This window comes from Coccinella septempunctata, chromosome 2 (genome assembly GCF_907165205.1).
Source record: "Coccinella septempunctata chromosome 2, icCocSept1.1, whole genome shotgun sequence".
Lineage (NCBI taxonomy): Eukaryota > Metazoa > Arthropoda > Insecta > Coleoptera > Coccinellidae > Coccinella > Coccinella septempunctata.
Genome location: NC_058190.1, coordinates 4,819,529 through 4,838,238, shown reverse-complemented (window position 1 = coordinate 4,838,238; position 18,710 = coordinate 4,819,529). Strand labels below are relative to the sequence as shown.

Below are 18,710 nucleotides of genomic sequence, written 5' to 3'. Positions count from 1 at the left end.
AATCGGAATAAGTTTCAGCTTCTTGATTTCACGTTATTGTGTACAATTAAAATAAAACAGTAAAATTGATTGTATTTTTTATGAATTGTAATATTATATTATATTTTTATTTTTCAGTCGAGATCTATTGGTAAATCAATACTCATGGAATCCTCCTCATCCGAATTTTTCTGTCTTATTTTCAATTCGAGGTCTGAAGTCGTCGTCTGAGGATGAGAACTGAAAAAATAAATAATTTCTCTACGTCGAATTTCAAAATAGGTATAATTCGTTACTCACATTTCAAACCAGTGGTCTAGCACTTTTTTGCTCCCCGTAATGTTTTTCATTTCTCGAATGGAAGAATTGAGAGCAACCTGTAATAAATACCTAACATTTATTATTGTCTGGGAAATATTGAATTACTTCGAATAAAAAATACGAAATTTGCGATCCTTCATAGTATTATATGAAGTAGCTTAGCATAAGTAGGTATACAAGATAACACTCTTGGAACATTATTTGGAATGAACAAATAGATACATATATAGGGTGTTTTCAAAAGTGAGCCTTTTTTGACAGAAGATGTAGAACTTTTCGAAATAAGTCGTTTATCCAAAAATTGTCTAAATGAAATATCCAAGATGGCCGAGATAGAACCCCTAGAGGTTCGACAAAATTTGGTTGACTGTGGAAGATGACTTCGGCATCGCAATAACGAAACAAAACAGATATGGCTGGACAATGAATGGTTCAGTACCAAGTTCATCGGATTAGATGCATCAGGTCACTTTTGAGAAAATCATAATTGTTTGTATCGCGCAATTTAGGGTGAAAAAAATTTAGAAAATAGAAGCAGTTTCTTGAAAGTACTTATGTTAGTAGTATCCTAATCGTAAACGAAACCGCATGGTCGAATCATTAGATAAGTTTTTTCTCACTGCTTTGCGATAATTCAGCTAACAAACGGTCTAGGGTCGTATTATAGGACCTATTTCAGTAATCATTTTCAATTTTTTTTTTCACTTGTATCATTTTGAAAGTTTTGTTTAGGTGATTTTTGGTGAAAAGCTTCATTTTGACCAGTTCTACCTTCTGTTGAAAAAAAAAAGCCCCACCTTTGAATACACCCTGTATTTTCCATATCCTGTTGATATATTTATCTACCATCGATGCATAAATTGATTGATATATGGTTGTAGTTGTATGCGTTTCCTTGAGCATTAATATAATTATTCAATTTTTTATTTTATTTTTTCCATCCTCAGTACAAGACAGAAAAGAGTTGAATGAAGGTAATATTTTCCTAGTGATAAACTGCCTGTAGAAAGTTTTTATCGTTTTCAGATTTTTTCGAAAATAAAGAAGTTATGGCACATTTTCGAAATCAACAAAATATCAAAATTTTGTCATTTCTTCAAGACAAATGAATATATCGTGAAGCGGTTTTCACTAGTGGACTCTTCACGAAAATCGAGCCCAGGACTCTTTTCCACGTTTTCACCTATACAGGGTGATTCATAACTATTTGGACATAGGCTAAGGGCAAATTGTTTGGACCAAAATATGGCGATAGGACCAAATATACCTCAATAAAATATTGCTGTGGAAAAAGATAGAGGGCGTTAAAATTGAATTTTTTATAAGGGGACAGAATAATATTTTCCTCGAAGTTCGAAAGTCCTTTGTTAAAAGAATAAGAAAAGGCATAGAAGTCGGAGGAGGCCACGTAGAACATTTAATTTTAAGTTTATTCTTTTTATGTTACATTGTTTTTAATTATGCTTTATCGTCGAAATAAATAAATAAAACGTAACTTCAAATCCCCTTCCGATGCTCAAAAACGGATGAAACATATACAGTGAAATTATTAGCAAAAAACGAAAAAAAATGCAACTTTGACGCCCTCCATCTTTTTCCACAGCAATATTTTATTGAGGTATATTTGGTCCTATCGCCATATTTTGGTCCAAACAATCTGCCCTTAGCTTACGTCCTAATGTAGTTATGAATCACCCTGTATAGACTGGAAGTACTAGAAACAGCCAAAATCAAGTAATTTGGGATATCCTATACAAGACAAAAACTACCCTGAAAACTAATTTCGTGAGCACCAAGTGGCAGAGGAAAGGAAGAGGAAATCAGCGGATTTAGATGTTTCTAACAACATCGACAGATTTAACAATATCAACGAAAGTCACAAAAGATGAAGAACCGGAGCGTGTCCAACTAATACTTCCGACCAAAACGAAATTGAGATTTCCGACTTCCACCGAATTCAAATGCGAACAAATCCTCGAACACAGAATAAACTCTCACAACTGTATAAAGGTCGATCTCCTGGCCTACTAGTTATAAATAAGTCTGAAATCAAAGAATGGATTCCTACATCTTGCAAATGACTCCTTCTTGACCATATCTTGATATTCTTCTGCAGTTCATATACCTTTCCTTTGATTCTCACATACTCCATTACATCAGGAACCTACAAATACACAATTTCATGTAATCAGTCAGTTGGGCATAAATAAATAATATAAATATTTGTTATTACTTTGTATTCCTCTATCATCTGTCTTATGCTTTCGTAATGAGCCTTCACCCTGTCAAGTTGTTCTTCAGCCTTCTCCGTCTCCCTTTCTAAATCGTCGATCTTATTCCTTGTTTCATCGATATCCCTTTGAATTTTTTGCATTTCACTTATTTGTTTCATAAGAAATTTTTTCTGATTGGTGAGAATCAAATTTGCTCCACCTAAGGAACAGAGTGAGAGAAAAATACACTGCGCAAAAAAATTAACGCACATTATGGAAATCTCAAATTTATTCTACAACTGAAGGTGATCTCAATGATTATTATTTTTATCAGAATTATGCATGCATATGTTATCCACTTTCAACGGATTTGTTCGATACAGATGTTTTTTCCCAACAGGAATAAAAAAAGATGATATTATCAGATTTTGAATGTATTGGCTCCATTCTAAAATCAGTTGTTCTCGATCAATTCTAGTGATCAATAGTTTTTCTTTCGTTTGATTTTCTACACTCGATCGCTATGCAACGCGAAACACGCAATTTGACCCAAGAGGAATGTGCCCAAGCGGTAGTTTTGCGAGAAGAAGGGTGGACATACACAAGAATTGTAGAAAGGTTTGGAGTTTCCCATACAAATGTGTCCAGAATGTTGCAGCGATTCAGGGAGACAGGTATGAATGTCCGAAGACCAGGACAGGGTAGACCACGGGTAACAACTGCCATTCTCATTCAAGAACGTTACTTGAGAGTTTCTTCGTTGAGACAACGGTTTGCAACCGCTCGCCTCCTTCAAATTTAGCTTGAGCAAACTCATGAAGTGCAAATTAGCACTCAGACAATAAGAAATCGCCTCAGAGAATATGATTTAAGGCCTCGTGTCGCGGCAAGAGGCCCAGCTCTTACCCCAGCCCATCGAAGGTCGCGTTTGGATTTTGCGAGAGAGCATATCCATTGGGAAGAGGCCGATTGGGAAAGAGTTCTCTTCACAGATGAGTCTAGATTCTGCCTCTACCATTGTGATCGACGTTCCCTTGTATACATACGTCCACATGAAAGATATGCTCAGTGCAATTTCCTGAATACTACTGGTTTCGGTGGAGGATCGATTATGGTATGGGGTGGAATATCTTTGACTGCTCGCACAGACCTAGTGGTCGTTGATATTGTTTTTTTAGGCAGATGTAGTGATGATATCTTGCCCACTTTCCTTACTTAAAAGACACCATCCTTCGGTTATTGAGATGCGTTACACTGCACTGTACTGATGAGGGACAATAATTCAGAAACCGGTCTACACTTTTTTTACATATTTGTTTCAGCCTCTCTGGCACGCATTAATGAAACAATTCTTACAATTGTCGTCTTTATATTATACATATAATGTTTTCTATCTGGTTCATTAAGTTGTAATGTTACAGGATATTGAAAATGAATGTAAACAATTAGAGAATTCGGTATACTTAGAATTTTTTCTTTGCTGTAGGTGAAAATGAGAGGAAAGCAAACTGGAATAAGTATAAAGTTGAGTATGTTAAATTCTTGGAACATATATGCATGGAATAGAAAATAGTCCAAAGACTAAATGGAGATACTTGCTTAGTGTCGCCAATCACAATTGTCAAAGTTGACTCGCACATTGTTGTCACATCAATTTTCAATGCGAAAACATAAGAAAGTATATGAATTTATCCACGTAACGGCACTGTCTTACAGTTAGTTGGGGAGCCGACGATGCTGAATCGGGATTTACTCGAGCGTCGTGGAGACCTAGTGGATTTTGAAATTAGATAGTAGAAAGAAAAAAAGGTTCTATGATGGGCCTGTTCCGATATTGCTGTTAGTACTGGCCCGCAATCGAATAACAATAGAACTCGAACGACTGGGCCAATAGGCATCGTTTCTGAAATACTGACAGTACTGTTCAGCAATATCGGAACAGGCCCGATGTATTCACTTTCAGCGGTGGGGGAAGCATCTGCAGGGTCTCAAAGATGTAAAAAATAATCGTCAGGTGTACATACTCGAGCATGTCAGATTAAGATACTGCATATGCCCTACGTGTCTCTGATAATAAATTCATGCTTGTCTGACAGTTTGCGCGGTGGAACTGGCCGTACGGAAGAGTTGAAAATGGTAATAAAAAAAAATTTCCAACGTGTCAGATTTTTGGAAGATATGTTAATTAGACCCAAAGGAAGCTACTTTTCAAGGGACTGACAATTTGGACGTGACGCAAGGTCACAGCGGTCCTTTGAAAATGTAAAAAAAAATCGTTACTTGTACATACTCGAGCGCAAAAAAAATGACCCACATTCTGAAAATCTCAATTTTAATGAAAGTTAACTCTACATTGACTTTATAACTTATTTTTTATGTTCTCTCGGAAAGGTTTTGAACGAAACAAGACACATTAAATGGAATAAAAATTCAGGATTTCACCGAATCTTATGTGAAAGAAGAGAAATGAACAATTTTCAAAATACTGAAATGCTGATAAGTGATTTAATACTTGGTATTTCCACCCCTTGCGTTAATTACAGCTCGGCAACGACGGTTCATGCTCAAAATGAGTGATCTTGAAATGTTCTGATCTAATATCCTTCCCAGATTTCTCCGAGTTGGATTCCTAAGTCATTAAGAGTAGCTGGATGATTTTCTGAACTTCTCAGCCTTCTATATTGAGGTTGTCCCAAACCTGCTCAATCGGATTGAGATCTGGACTTCTTGCTGGCCATTCCATTCGAGAGACTTCAACCTCTTCAAGGTACTCCTGAACGATGCGCGCACGATGGGGTCTGCCATTATCGTCCATTAAAATGAAATTTTCACCAATGTATGGGACAAATGGCACTACATGCTCTTCAAGAATGTTCCTTATATACTTATCAGCATTCATAGCTCCATTATCACCATTATCAACGGTCTGTGCGAGCAGTCAAAGATATTCCACTCCATACCATAATCGATCCTCCCCCGAAACCAGTAGGTAGTATTCAGGAAATTGCACTGAGGGAACGTCGATCACAATGGTAGAGGCAGAATCTAGACTCATCTGTGAAGAGAACTCTTTTCCAATCGGCCTCTTTCCAATGGATATGCTCCCTCGCAAAATCCAAACGCGCCCTTCGATGGGCTGGGGTAAGAGCTGGGCCTCTTGCCGCGACACGAGGCCTTAAATCATATTCTCTGAGGCGATTTCTTAATGTCTGAGTGCTAATTTGCACCTCATGAGTTTGCTCAAGCTGAATTTGAAGCAGGCGAGCTGTTGCAAACCGTTGTCTCAACGAAGAAACTCTCAAGTAACGTTCTTGAATGGTAGTTGTTACCCGTGGTCTACCCTGTCCTGGTCTTTGGACATTCATACCTGTCTCCCTGAATCGCTGCAACATTCTGGACACACTTGTATGGGAAACTCCAAACCTTTCTGCAATTCTTGTGTATGTCCACCCTTCTTCTCGCAAAACTACCGCTTGGACACATTCCTCTTGGGTCAAATTGCGTGTTTCGCGTTGCATAGCGATCGAGTGTAGAAAATCAAACGAAAGAAAAACTATTGATCACTAGAATTGATCGAGAACAACTGATTTTAGAATGGAGCCAATACATTCAAAATCTGATAATATCATCTTTTTTTATTCCTGCTGGGAAAAACATCTGTATTGAAGAAAACCGTTGAAAGTGGATAACATATGCATGCATAATTCTGATAATTCTGAATAATTATCATTAAGAACACCTTCAGTTGTAGAGTAAATTTGAGATTTCCATAATGTGCGTTTATTTTTTTGCGCAGTGTATTATTGGACATTACAAAACTCCCGCTGATTTTTATCGCCAGCTCTCGGACTAGTGTCGCGCTAGACAGAGAAGTGTGGAAGACAAAAATTCGTTCATAACACTCTGCAATGTCCATTCCATGTATCTATGTTTCACGGTTAAATTCATCCTGTCATCATGTGTGACTGTATCCTTTACCGTTCATCCGTTTCAAATCAATCAGTTGGAGGGTCCTCAAATCGATTTCCTTCAAAAAATGGTTATTTTCTATTTGTAGTTTTTCAAAATCGACAGCATGCAAACTCTCCCCCAATTCCTTTTTCTGTTTGAGGACTTCTTTCAGTTTTCTCAGATGGGATGTCAGGGTACTTTGTCTCAATCTATATTTCTGAATGACTGCCAAAGATGTTTTGAGCCATTCTTGAACGTACCTATATATATCATAAATTTATTTAATTACTCGGAAGTATAAATATTAATTGTTGGTATTTTTTCCATAAGTTCCAGAAAATCCTTGTTTTTCGGATACGCGAAAAATATATCGCCAAAAATGTTTCACGAATCTCGTTTGAGATGAGATTGATGTAAAAACGCAGCAAATTTTACACTAAAGCTTATTTCTACCAAACTCTCCGAAATAATCAAATTTTCACCATATATTTATAACAGTAATACGAGAACTGTTTCACTGTTTCCTGAGGCCCGATTCCCGAATGTGTAGGAATAATCCCATGGGAAAAAATTGACATTTCATATGGAAATTTCAAATTCTGTATTCCCGAACTGGAGTATAGGAACATAATTCCTTTGCATTTCAGAGGAACTGCTTCCAATGCTTTTTCTACGGGAATAAGCTGTTTCCAGTGGGAAAATCAATAATATTTTATTTTCGTTCGGTGTTATTTGATTTTGTAGCGAGAAATACCGTTTCAGTTCATAAAATTACCTCACGAACTTCTCCGCCGGTATTCTCTGCGTCAAAGGATCAACTCCTTCGATAACAACAGTCTGCTCGAATTGGTTCAGAGCTTCCAGTGTTTCTGCTATCTCTATTCCGACTTCTTCCAATTCTGCTTTCAAGGCGCATTTTCGTCTGTGGGAATCCTTATAGAACTTGTTCAGATTTTTCTGTACCTCTTCCATTTCTTTCATTATCATGTCACTCTTCTGGGTCAGATTGATTCTGGAAAAAAATACTCGAATAGTTAAAACGTTGAAAACTGCAAAATGCTAGTACACTTCAAGATGCGGTTTGCAAAAGAGGTCTCTGAAAGAACGCTTTCCGTTGTCATTTTAAGAGAACAAACTATAGGAGAAATATTTAGCAATATCATATTCATATACCCCATTTTCAGATCATAATCGAAACTGATTTTGAGTTTGTGGGAGTTCTCGGGGCCCATAAAAACAAACATGAAAACATAACTTCTGGAAGATATATACAGGGTGGCCATTTGAAAACGAAACAGACGAGATTACAGACGAAATAAATTTTTTCGATAGAAATGCTCGGACAGGTCGATTTCTGTTTCGAGGGGGACAACTTAAGATGTAGGTTACGGACGCATAGCGCTTCAAACCTTGCTACTACAACCCTCACCCCCAATTTTTGAATAGGGAAGATGGGGTGAGTGATACCTCATTTGAAAGGTATTTTTATACTGATTTCAGCACAGTAATTTTTCATTTTATGCATTAGTTCTCGAAATATTCTCAACTAAGTATTAGAAAATGAAGTGGTGTTTTCATGGCACTTGTAGTGTTTTTTGGTGAAAAATCGACATTTTGAGCTTCAAAACAACCATGACTGTGGCTTCCTTCCTCCAATCCACTGACATAGTAGTAATGGGCATTTCTACCTTAACTACCTTATTAAGAGTCATAGTTACTTTCTGGGCGTATATCTACGTCAGAATGTTATAGTTGAAAGAATTGAAAGTAACTATGACTCTTAAGGTAGTTAAGGTAGTAATGCCCATTACTACCTCAACTACCTTAAGAGTAATAGTTACTTTCTGGGCGTATATCTACGTCAGAATGTTATAGTTGAAAGAATTAAAAGTAACTATGACTCTCAAGGTAGTTAGCTATAAGGTAGTAATGGGCATTACTAAACCAAAGAGGTTCCTCTTTGGTTTAACCCAGCTCTTGAGTATGGTTATCTCCGGTTATCTGCGGTCCAAAATGATGACGTTGAAGGGCTAGTTCATGTCGTCACGATATTATAACCAATAATAACCAAAAGCGCTTGAATGCAGTTGGTTATTGTTGGTAATTACCAATGATGACCAGGTTATTGCTGGTTTTGCCCTTGGTTATGGCCCTTTACAACATCTAACCTCACTTCAATAACCAGAAGTTTAATCATAGCCTACTAGAGTTAGAACTTCTAGTAGGCTATGATTTAATCAAAGAGGTTCCTCCTTGGTTTAACCCAGCTCTCGAGTATGGTTATCTCCGGTTATCTGCGGTCCAAAATGATGACGTTGAAGGGCTAGTTCATGACGTCACGATATTATAACCAATAATGATCAAAAGCGCTTGAATGCAGTTGGTTATTGTTGGTAATTACCAATGATGACCAGGTAATTGCTGGTTTTGCCCTTGGTTATGGCCCTTCACAACTTCTAACCTCACTTCAATAACCAGAAGTTTAACCAAAGAGGTTCCTCTTTGGTTTAATCCAGCTCTTGAGTATGGTTATCTCCGGTTATCTGCGGTCCAAAATGATGATGTTGAAGGGCTAGTTCATGTCGTCACGATATTATAACCAATTATGACCAAAAGCGCTTGAATGCAGTTGGTTATTGTTGGTAATTACCAATGATGACCAGGTTATTGCTGGTTTTGCTCTTGGTTATGGCCCTTCACAACTTCTAACCACACTTCAATAACCAGAAGTTTAACCAAAGAGGTTCCTCTTTGGTTTAACCCAGCTCCATTGAACTTTCTTTAGTTCAATGCCCAGCTCTCGAGTATGGTTATCTCCGGTTATCTGTTATCTGCGGTCCAAAATGATGACGTTGAAGGGCTAGTTCATGACGTCACGATATTATAACCAATAATGACCAAAAGCGCTTGAATGCAGTTGGTTATTATTGGTAATTACCAATAATGACCAGGTTATTCGCTTGAAATCGATTATAAACAGCAGTTTATAGATTGGTGGTCGTTTGAGTAATGTAATTTTTTTTATTATTTTATTTATCACATTCAGCTTTCCTGTTAGTTATTCACACTTTAAATTAAAGAATTTAATTACACAATTTCCAGTAACAATGAGTTTTTATTACTATACATGTGTTTCGCTATTACAATAGCTTCTTCAACTGGGTGGAGACAATTGCAAGTTATCAGGTGGTTTTAAAATGAAAAAACGTTTTTTTTTTTCATATTACTGAACCACCAGTACACCGAAATAAATTTTGGAGGAAAAGGGGCATTGCTCTAGAAAAAAATTATCCTGTAGCATAGCCTACGTGAGTTAGTTTACATGGGCTACACCTGTATATTTTATGCTATATGACATGATGCCAACCTCATCTTAGCCCAAACAGCTGATTATCCCAAGAAATGGAGATGCTAGATTTTCAATTTCACTTTTTGTACTTTTTCGCTCTTATTCATATATGCTATTAAGTCCTCTAATATAAAATCTCTCTGTACACCATTACCAATATCGTGCAATTCATAGAGTGGTGGATTTTCCAAAATTTTTTTTCCAATAACTAAAATAAATGGATATCCACATCGTTTAGCTTGCATATGTCTTCGACCAATTGTCATACTCGACCTGTCATCTACCAAAACTTCGCCTTCAAGATGAATTATTTGATTTAGGGAAGAGTACAAAAGTTCCAGATTATTTTTCGAGGCAGAGTCCTCATGACTGTCAGCCTTTGGGGGAATTATGAGTACGCTGTAGGGAGCAATTAATCTGGGCCATCTCATTTCTTCATCTGTCGATAAACTTTCTATTGCAGCTGCTAATATTCTAGTGATACCAAGTCCGTAGCAGCCCATTTGTAAGTTCGTAACTTTACCTTCTTTATTGGTAAAATTACAACTAAATGGTTTAGTATATTTGTCTCCTAGTAAAAATGTATGACCAACCTCTATACCCTTAGTTTTTGACATATTTCCTAATTCCCCACACTTGGGACAAATTTGATCTTTCACCAATTCAGAATTCATTATATCGCTGCATTTGTTGCACTTGAGAAGTATATCTTCACCTATATCTGCTTCATAGTGGTATTCGTGAGAAAATAATCCACCCATTGTGCCATTGTCAGCCCGAGTTCTATGGAATTTTATACCTAAACTTCTGAATATTTTACTATAGCTTTCACTTACAGTTTCGTATGCTTGAATGGCACTATCTTGGTCAATATCAAAGCTATACATATCTTTCATGGTGAACTGTTTACTTCTTATCAATCCAAGCTTTGGTCGAATTTCATCCCGGAATTTTTGTGTTATTTGATATAACAGAAGCGGAAAATTCTTATAAGAGTTCTGGCACTGTGATACAAGCTCACTTGCTATTTCTTCATGTGTCGGACCCAAAATATAACTGTGACCATGTCTATCTTTCAACTGGAAGAGCTCAGTAACTTCCTTAATCCTTCCTGAAGTGAGCCATAACTTCTGATTTATCAAGGTGGGAAATTCTACCTTCTGACCCCCTATAGACTGCATTTCTCCATCGATAAATTTAACTAGTTTCTCCAACGCTCTGACACCCAAGGGTAGTAAATTAAAGCAGCCAGGACTGCTTTGTCGCATAATGCCCAACTCAAGCATAAGCTTGGCACTTTTTGAATACAGGTTCTGCTGCTTTTGCTGGGTTTGAATTTCTTTAGGAATAACATGGTAAGGCTGGAATATTTTTGATAGTCTCTGCATTTTACCAAGCGTACAAGGAACAGCCCTAACGTAAAATTTTAAATGTTTGTAAACATGTTGTGATAAATGATCATTTTTATTAATGAGGTTAGAATCCAGAATCACTCTCTGGCGGTGGAGGAAATTCGTGTTCTTCGAATCTCCCGTTTTCTTCGAGCTTAAATAATACCTTTAATTGTTTTATTAAAACTGGTGTATTTTGAACTCGATATGAATTCTTGTTCTAGTGCAAGAAAACAGTTTTACAAATGAAAATCATGGAATTTGCCTAGTGAATTTGAATTTGTCTTGCCGCCAAAGGCCAAAGGCGCTAATACAGATCTGTAATCTGTGGGCGCTAAATTACCGCGTTCGGCAATTACTCCGAACGGTCCGGGTTACTCTGTTAATGACATCCAGATTGATCCAGATTGAGTATCATCAGTACTGTACTGTACTATCATTCCTCTTTGGTGAAATCTCTTGTTCCTCTTTGGTACTATACCGGTGCATGAAACACCAAAAAGAAACTACCATAAGAGGAAGAGTTCCTCTTTGGTTTCGCGCACCTAATCACCATAGAGAAAGGTCTTGTCTCTGCTAATCACTTTCTTTAAGCAGAACCATTGAACTAAAGATCAATGAGCAGAACATAAACAGAGACTCTATGGTCACGAATTGAGGTTATTTAGAAATTGAAATTTGAAAGTTCAAAGTGGAAGCAAAGAGGAACAAGAGATTTCACTCCTCGAATTTAGTTCCCGAATCTACGTCAATGGTGGGGCGACCTTCGCAATGCTTTGCCCCGAACCAATTTCCCACTTGCCTTCTAGTTGCGAGGGAGCCAATCAGATCGCAGGAATTTCGAATGACCAATCAGATTGAAGATTCAGTCGAACAGAATCAGCTGGTCTCGTGTTTTGATTGTCAAATTGAAAGCAAATTATCCTAAATCCTTGGTTAAAGGATTTTTTCATTAAAATAAAGAATAAGTCATCCATTTATGAATAATATCGATAAATAGGCCACTTCAACCCGCTGTCAGATAGACATCAAAATAGAATTGTGGAGGATTAACAGGTGTTGTGTACGTAAATAAAACATATAAATCATATAATTAGGAATATTACTGTACTTTTAGTTAATATACGTACATTGAATTAGCATTAAATTCTTCGAGTGAGGAATTTCACTTGTAATTACGCGTTTTTTGTCGTCCACAATTTTTGTGAGGTTAGAAGGTTGGATTGGCTTCGATTCGTAAGAGTTTCAATCGTTTTCTTCATAATTCAACAGACAATCATATTGACAATATCAATGTTTCTAGAGGATATTTCGTGATAATTTAAAATTCAGAAAATAATAATTTGTTCCGTCTGCTAGGTTATGTTTGAAAATTTCGAATTTGACGTAAGGGACTCCGCCCATTTCTGCTCAAGGTCACAGTAACACGCAGCGTCATAATAGTAGAGTGAAATCTCTTGTTCCTCTTTGGTGGAAGCTCTCTAGAAGCTAAAATTCGTGTTTCAAATGGATGGAACATTATTCATCGATGGCTTTTTAGTTGACCTGATAGATGATGAATGGAGATCCGATAAACTACCTACGGATGATATAGAAGTTCCTACCCACGAACTATCCGACCCTGAAGCTGACGCAGCTGATTCACATATAAGCCTAAAAGAGCAGGAACAAAGGTGGTCGGATGTTAACTTGAATTCGCTCATTGAACGTTTTTAATTGTCTCACATTGTAATACATCATAAATATGGAGTTTCCTAGTGTAGGTTCCCAGTGTTGTCATGAAAACTGTAAACAACTCGATTTTCTTCCATATGTGTGCTCTTGCAGTAAAACGTTCTGCCTAGAACATTTTTCCCATCATAGTTTGAGTTGTCAAGTTAAGGATAATATTGTTTCTGAATTGAAAACTATCGATAATGTCTTAACATGTTCTGAGGAGGGCTGTAATGAAAGGGGTATTGTTCCACTGATTTGCCAAAATTGCAAAAAACATTTTTGTGTTAGGCATCGACACATTGGTGAATGTAAGAGAAAAACTGAAGAGGAATTCCTTGCAGCAAGAGAGAAATTAGCAATTCCTTCTCGTCAATTCAATGAGGCTAAGGCGAATACGGATAAGGAAGTATGATCAAATTTTTTTAAGTTCTAGCTGCCTATTATTACGAATTATTTTACAGATCAGTAAATCAATTGAAAATGCTAAGAAAAATGAGAAGAAAAGGAAATTAGCTTGTAAGATTCAACTGATGCGTTTAAAAGGGAGAGCTGTTGGTCTGAAGTCTATTCCAACCACTGATCGTCTTCATTTCAACATAGTTCTGCCTTCCAAATCTGAGAAAGCAGTATTTATTTCAAAAACTTGGACGTTAGGAAAGGCCATTGATGCTATTGCACAGGAATGCAGTTTACAGAATAATAACAATAAAAGTGGTGAGCTGAAATTACGATTATTTAAAACTGATAAAACTATTCTGTCCAAAGTTATGTCAGACAGCATTCTGGATTTATTACATAAGGAATCCATTATTGATGGAGAGACTTTAATTATTGAATATGTAAGTGATGATTGTGTTCTTTTGGATTAAAATTGATAGAAAACTTAATTGGTGTCATTTTTTTTTGAGTTGAGCTCTTCCATTTGCCTCAGACTATTGTATTTTTACATTATGTATGTTTGTTTTACATTTTGGTGAGAATCTTTACGAAATCTGTTTCAGATAACTTGCATTCAAAATCTGTAAAAAAAATTCTCATCCTTTGAGGCTGGTGAAGTAGTGTTTTGCCAGTATATTTAGTTAATTTCATCTATTTATTAGACATTTTATAATGTTTATTTCATTATTCACTGTAATTTAGTTATAATTTCGTATTTTTTTTCATCATTTGCATTCAGAAGCATTTATAGCATAATTTAGTTTTATCATACAACTTGTGATGAATCCGAATTTTTTTTGAGAAAACTGGAATTAATCTTAGTGCATTCCTTTCATTTCACATTTCCACCTTAAAAATATTTAATTCTCAAATATTCAGTACATTCATTCCGATAGGAAGAGTAAATGTAAAAAACCGTTTATCTGTGTTTAACGTTGTTTTTCTTGCGTGCCGTTGAGGATTTCGACGTTTTTCTGATGTTGATATGCGATAAACCGGAGCTGACGACGTTTTTAACTCTTGTCGCATCCTGGAATTTTCAGATTTTTAACGTGCGCTCTCTTTTCGCTGCGATTCGACTTTGATTGTGTGCACGACGAGCCGTTCAACGAATTTAGAATAAATTTTGTGTTGCGAGGGTTAGTGCTCTTGGAAATTCATTTTTATTTTTTTCGTTTTCCGCGAGTGCCTTGAATAAAGGAGGTAGGTCCCCGTCTGTACCAAGGGCGGATTCAGGGGGGGGGGGGTGCACGTCCCCCCCAGACGGACGGATCTTTCTATACATACTTGAACTCTTAAAAATAAAAATGAAGTTCATTTCCCACAGTTACTGTTGATTTTTTTGCTCGTCTGCCCGTTGTGCCCCCCCCCCCAGAAAAAAATCCTGGATCCGCCCTTGGTCTGTACCGTTCAGTTTCTTTATTAGACCTACACCGGTTACTTCTTTGACACTGCTGTAGTGTATCGCTTTCTGTTATCAATTGCCGTACTTTACCCTGTTTCGCGAGTCTGACTTTTCCCTTCGCTATCAGTCATGGTGCGTAAGCCCTTGGGGTAGTGAAGAGGAAGTCCCGTCAACCCCCTGTTCGCGTTCCCGAGTCATAAGTGTTGAAATAGAAATATCTTCTTTTCCATCAGTCATGGTGCGTAAGCCCTTGGGGTAGAGAATAAAAGATACCGCTCGTCGTCAGTGAAATCCCGTAGTTGCGCTAAAAATAGACCTTTTCTTCGCTATCAGTCATGGAGCGTAGCCCTTGGGGTAGTAAATAAAGGTCTCGAGTTGATCCGCCCTGGTTGTGTTTCTTTTATTCAATTACATCCCGATACCGTATAGCAAGTCATTTCACTTCGCGAGGTCATCCTTAGTATCCATTTCGTCAGTTCTGGTTGGCGCATTTTATTGAACAACCTTTGATTTTTCTCTGTACCCGGTATAAACTTTATGAAATACTCGTGATCCGATCGAATTTCCAGAATGTATATTTGCTGATCGATTCGCTCATATTTCATACCTACACATATTTCGGTTGTTTATATAATCAGTTTCAAAGGTGTGAATAAACTGGTACATAATTTGATTTTGACTACTTCGTTATCGCTACCACCCTGGATAACAGCGAACTCTGTCTCCGACTAGCAGCTACTCTGGTAGGTTTGCTATTCTTCCTATTGAAAAGAATAGCTGGCGCTCGAGATAAGTTTCACCGAGGAAACCACGTTACAAACTATAAAATACGGCTCTGGCTTTCTATCGGACAACGAATTCTCGCCGCTTGTCTAAACATGAAATAATATTTGACAATTCATAAAATTTTAACATATTCAAGTTACATTTAACGATTGCATTGTGAACACATTACGAATTACAACATTTTTGGAACCATATTCTACATACATGTGAATAGTACGTACATACCTAGGTCCCCTGTCGATAATGGAACTTGTTCCAACAATCGAACTCTCAATTTTCGTAGCTGATGTATAGGATTTAACTGAGTAGGTATCTGCTAAAGTGGCTCTTCTCACAGATTCTGTTCCTTGCATTTTAATTGCATTTTCTATCATCTGAGCCATTCCTTGAAGCAGAAGAGAACATTCAATCCGAAGAAGTTGAAAAAAACGCTCGCTAGAAGAAGATACTAACAGGTTCAAAAATACACAGCTTAAAAATTGATAGGGATCACTGACCTTCCAGAAATTTATTTAAGGAATAGTCGCCTCGAAATGCTTATTTTTATTAAATACCCGAGTATATTTCGTTGATATTTTTGCGTTTTTCAGAAAAGAACGAAATAATAAAGTTTTATAAAAAATTATAAGTTTGGACTGGAAAACTTCTCGCTGGGGAAACCCTTCCTGTGTACATCGTTTGATTCGGTCAAGTTGCCAAACGTCTTCTTGGCTTGACTAATTCATCGATAATGCTTCCAGTTCTTCAATTATTGTCTTAACTTATGCGAAAAAAAAAACAGGTTTAGCAACAAACACCGCATGGTTTTCTATTTCACCATTGCATGATAAAGTAAAAATCAAGTATAATAAAAACAACCTAACAACCTAAAATCACCACAATTTGTGTTTTAACCCTGCTGTTAGTACGATTCTCTGCTGGTGTGAAAACTCGGGGGGAACAGAAAGTTATTTTTTTTCGAATATGATGATATATGGCTGCCAGTGAGAAAATAGCCGCAAGTTAGGTCTGCCATCTGTTAAAAACGCGAGATATCCGATATAAAGTGAAAGAGATGGCGCGCAACGCCACTTGTTAGATGAGGATTGTTTTGAAAAAATTCTTCTCATGTTTCAGTATTGATTTATTTCGACCTGATTCTTATTAGAATCTATTATATGCATTGCGCCCGAACTCTTAATATTCGTATAGCGCCCGACGAAGGGTTAATACATAAATAATATCAACAGCGTTGTGTACAACGAGCTCCAACACGTGGTTATAATATAAGAATAACTCAGATGCACTGTTGAGAACCCTAAGATTCCTTTCACACCACGGGTTTTTACCGTCGGGTTTTTACCGGAAAACAACCGAATGAAAAATTATTCATCAGGTTTTATTCGTACGGTGGGCACATCCACCTCTCTAATCTCGTGGCGATATATCGATATAAGCGCCGCCCAAAGTGCAATCTGGTTGTTTTCCAGTGCGAAACTAAACCGGAACACGTGTGAAAGATCCCATTATATCGGTAGATATAATTCGGAACATCGGGTAAAAATCCGATGGTGCGAAATGAGTCTAAATCTCTCTTACTTTATTTCGGATATCTCGCTATTTTAACAGATGGCCGACCTAACTTGCGGCTATTTTTCACAGGCAGCTATACATCATCCTATTCGAGAAAAAATTAGCTTTAATTTGATATCAAAAACATACGTGTACGTCATGAACGTAGAAATGTTACCTGCTTACACCTGGCTGCGAGGTAGTTGCGGCCGAGTGTGCAACGGCAGCTATGGATTTTAGTATTCTTTACATGCATTGCTATGATGTGGATGATATTTTATTTCAAAACGGAGTGGACGAAATTTCTCTTGAAATATTGATTAACACTAATTTAATTTAAATTACTTGCGGCCACTTTTGACAGGTTGCGGTGTTATCAGTGTATTCTCCTATCCATAAACGTATGTAAAAATGTGTGTTTGTCTCTGTACGTAATGAACGTAGTAATTCTGCAGTGGGATCTTAGACTATCAGCAGTAAGTACTGAAGTATTTTAAAATATCCAATTTTCCTTTATTGCTCTTTCATGGTAACTAATTTTTCTGATCAGATAAAAATAGCAAACAATAAGCCATAAAAATTACTGGAAAATCCTTTTGAAATGTCTCAAACAGATAATTCGAAATATTTGATGAAATATATCGAAAAAGTATAAAGATATTCATTATCTACTGGTAAGTATATCTATTTAGGTTTTTTTCTCTATCTAACTCTTATGGGTTCTTTTAGTGAATTTGGGACTCCCTGTATTTGATTAGACGGGTGTCTGAATATTTCTTTTATTGTATTCAGGCCTTGTTCATATTATGATAGATTTTCTCATTCTCAATATTTCAGAATATTCCTCACCTTCCAGCAATTGGGGATCATTAAAATTTAAATATCTCTCGAGCATATCATTTTCTGTAGTTAGGTGCCTATATTCTGTTTGTAACTCGTAAACCGTTTTGGATAGTTCGTCGTATGTTAAATCTAGAAAAAATCTCTTATAAATTTTTTTTATGTGGTGGTCGAAATATTCACCATCTAGCGGATTTTTCTTTACAGTTGTTTCTTCCACTTTCTGAGAGTCTTGATCCTCTTCTGCTGATTCGGTACTGCTACTTGATGTGCTAGAGGCTGATGCAATTGAAGGCTGATTCCCAAGCAGGGTAGATTCTTTTTTTTCCATGGTTTCGGTAACAGCGCTCAATCTCGCAGTATCTGGCGGTAATTGCTCTTTTTTTGTATCTTCGGCATCTTCCGAGGATTCGGCTAATAGTGATTCTTCAGGCTTAGATTCAGTCATATTTATTTTTTGGGGAAAAATGAGGAAATGTCACTGTGAATGAGTTATTACAGAAGATACGTTTGAGTTGTAACTATGATCGTCTATATTTCGGTAACCAACTCATAGAAACAATAACAATAATAACAATAATTTATTCATTTTGTTAAATCATTTCAAGAATGTACACAAACAAGTCAAAAAATATACATAAATGACAATGAAAACAGAATGTAAACCCTACAAACTGCCCCCAATCAACAAAAATTCGGTCACAGAATACGGTTCCGAATCCATTAGCAAATTGAATATTTTCCTTTTGAAGGTTTTGAAATCTTTTATT

At 36.8% G+C, this 18,710-nt stretch overlaps 4 protein-coding genes across 4 annotated transcripts; 2 read left to right on the top strand and 2 right to left on the bottom strand.

Moving 5' to 3' along the window:
* Positions 1 to 60: 60 nt before the first annotated feature.
* LOC123307611 (coiled-coil domain-containing protein 113-like) lies at positions 61 to 18,433 on the bottom strand. Its single transcript, XM_044889993.1, has 9 exons — positions 18,124 to 18,433; positions 17,950 to 18,072; positions 15,775 to 15,934; positions 7,240 to 7,476; positions 6,492 to 6,724; positions 2,534 to 2,733; positions 2,369 to 2,464; positions 280 to 356; positions 61 to 219 (listed from the first exon to the last, which is right to left on the bottom strand). The coding sequence occupies exons 1-9, from the start codon at positions 18,386 to 18,388 to the stop codon at positions 114 to 116; spliced, it is 1,497 nt and encodes a 498-aa protein (XP_044745928.1). The 5' UTR covers positions 18,389 to 18,433; the 3' UTR covers positions 61 to 113.
* Positions 9,462 to 11,443, bottom strand: LOC123307612 (probable proline--tRNA ligase, mitochondrial). The gene has a single exon (XM_044889995.1). It carries the CDS (start codon positions 11,199 to 11,201, stop codon positions 9,876 to 9,878), a length of 1,326 nt encoding a protein of 441 aa, XP_044745930.1. The 5' UTR covers positions 11,202 to 11,443; the 3' UTR covers positions 9,462 to 9,875.
* Positions 12,675 to 12,920, top strand: LOC123307614 (anaphase-promoting complex subunit 13). The gene has a single exon (XM_044889997.1). The coding sequence runs from the start codon at positions 12,711 to 12,713 to the stop codon at positions 12,918 to 12,920; it is 210 nt and encodes a 69-aa protein (XP_044745932.1). The 5' UTR covers positions 12,675 to 12,710.
* On the top strand, positions 12,949 to 13,807 carry LOC123307613 (AN1-type zinc finger protein 1-like). The gene is made up of 2 exons (XM_044889996.1): positions 12,949 to 13,326; positions 13,382 to 13,807. Exons 1-2 carry the CDS (start codon positions 12,949 to 12,951, stop codon positions 13,787 to 13,789), a joined length of 786 nt encoding a protein of 261 aa, XP_044745931.1. The 3' UTR covers positions 13,790 to 13,807.
* Positions 18,434 to 18,710: the final 277 nt, after the last annotated feature.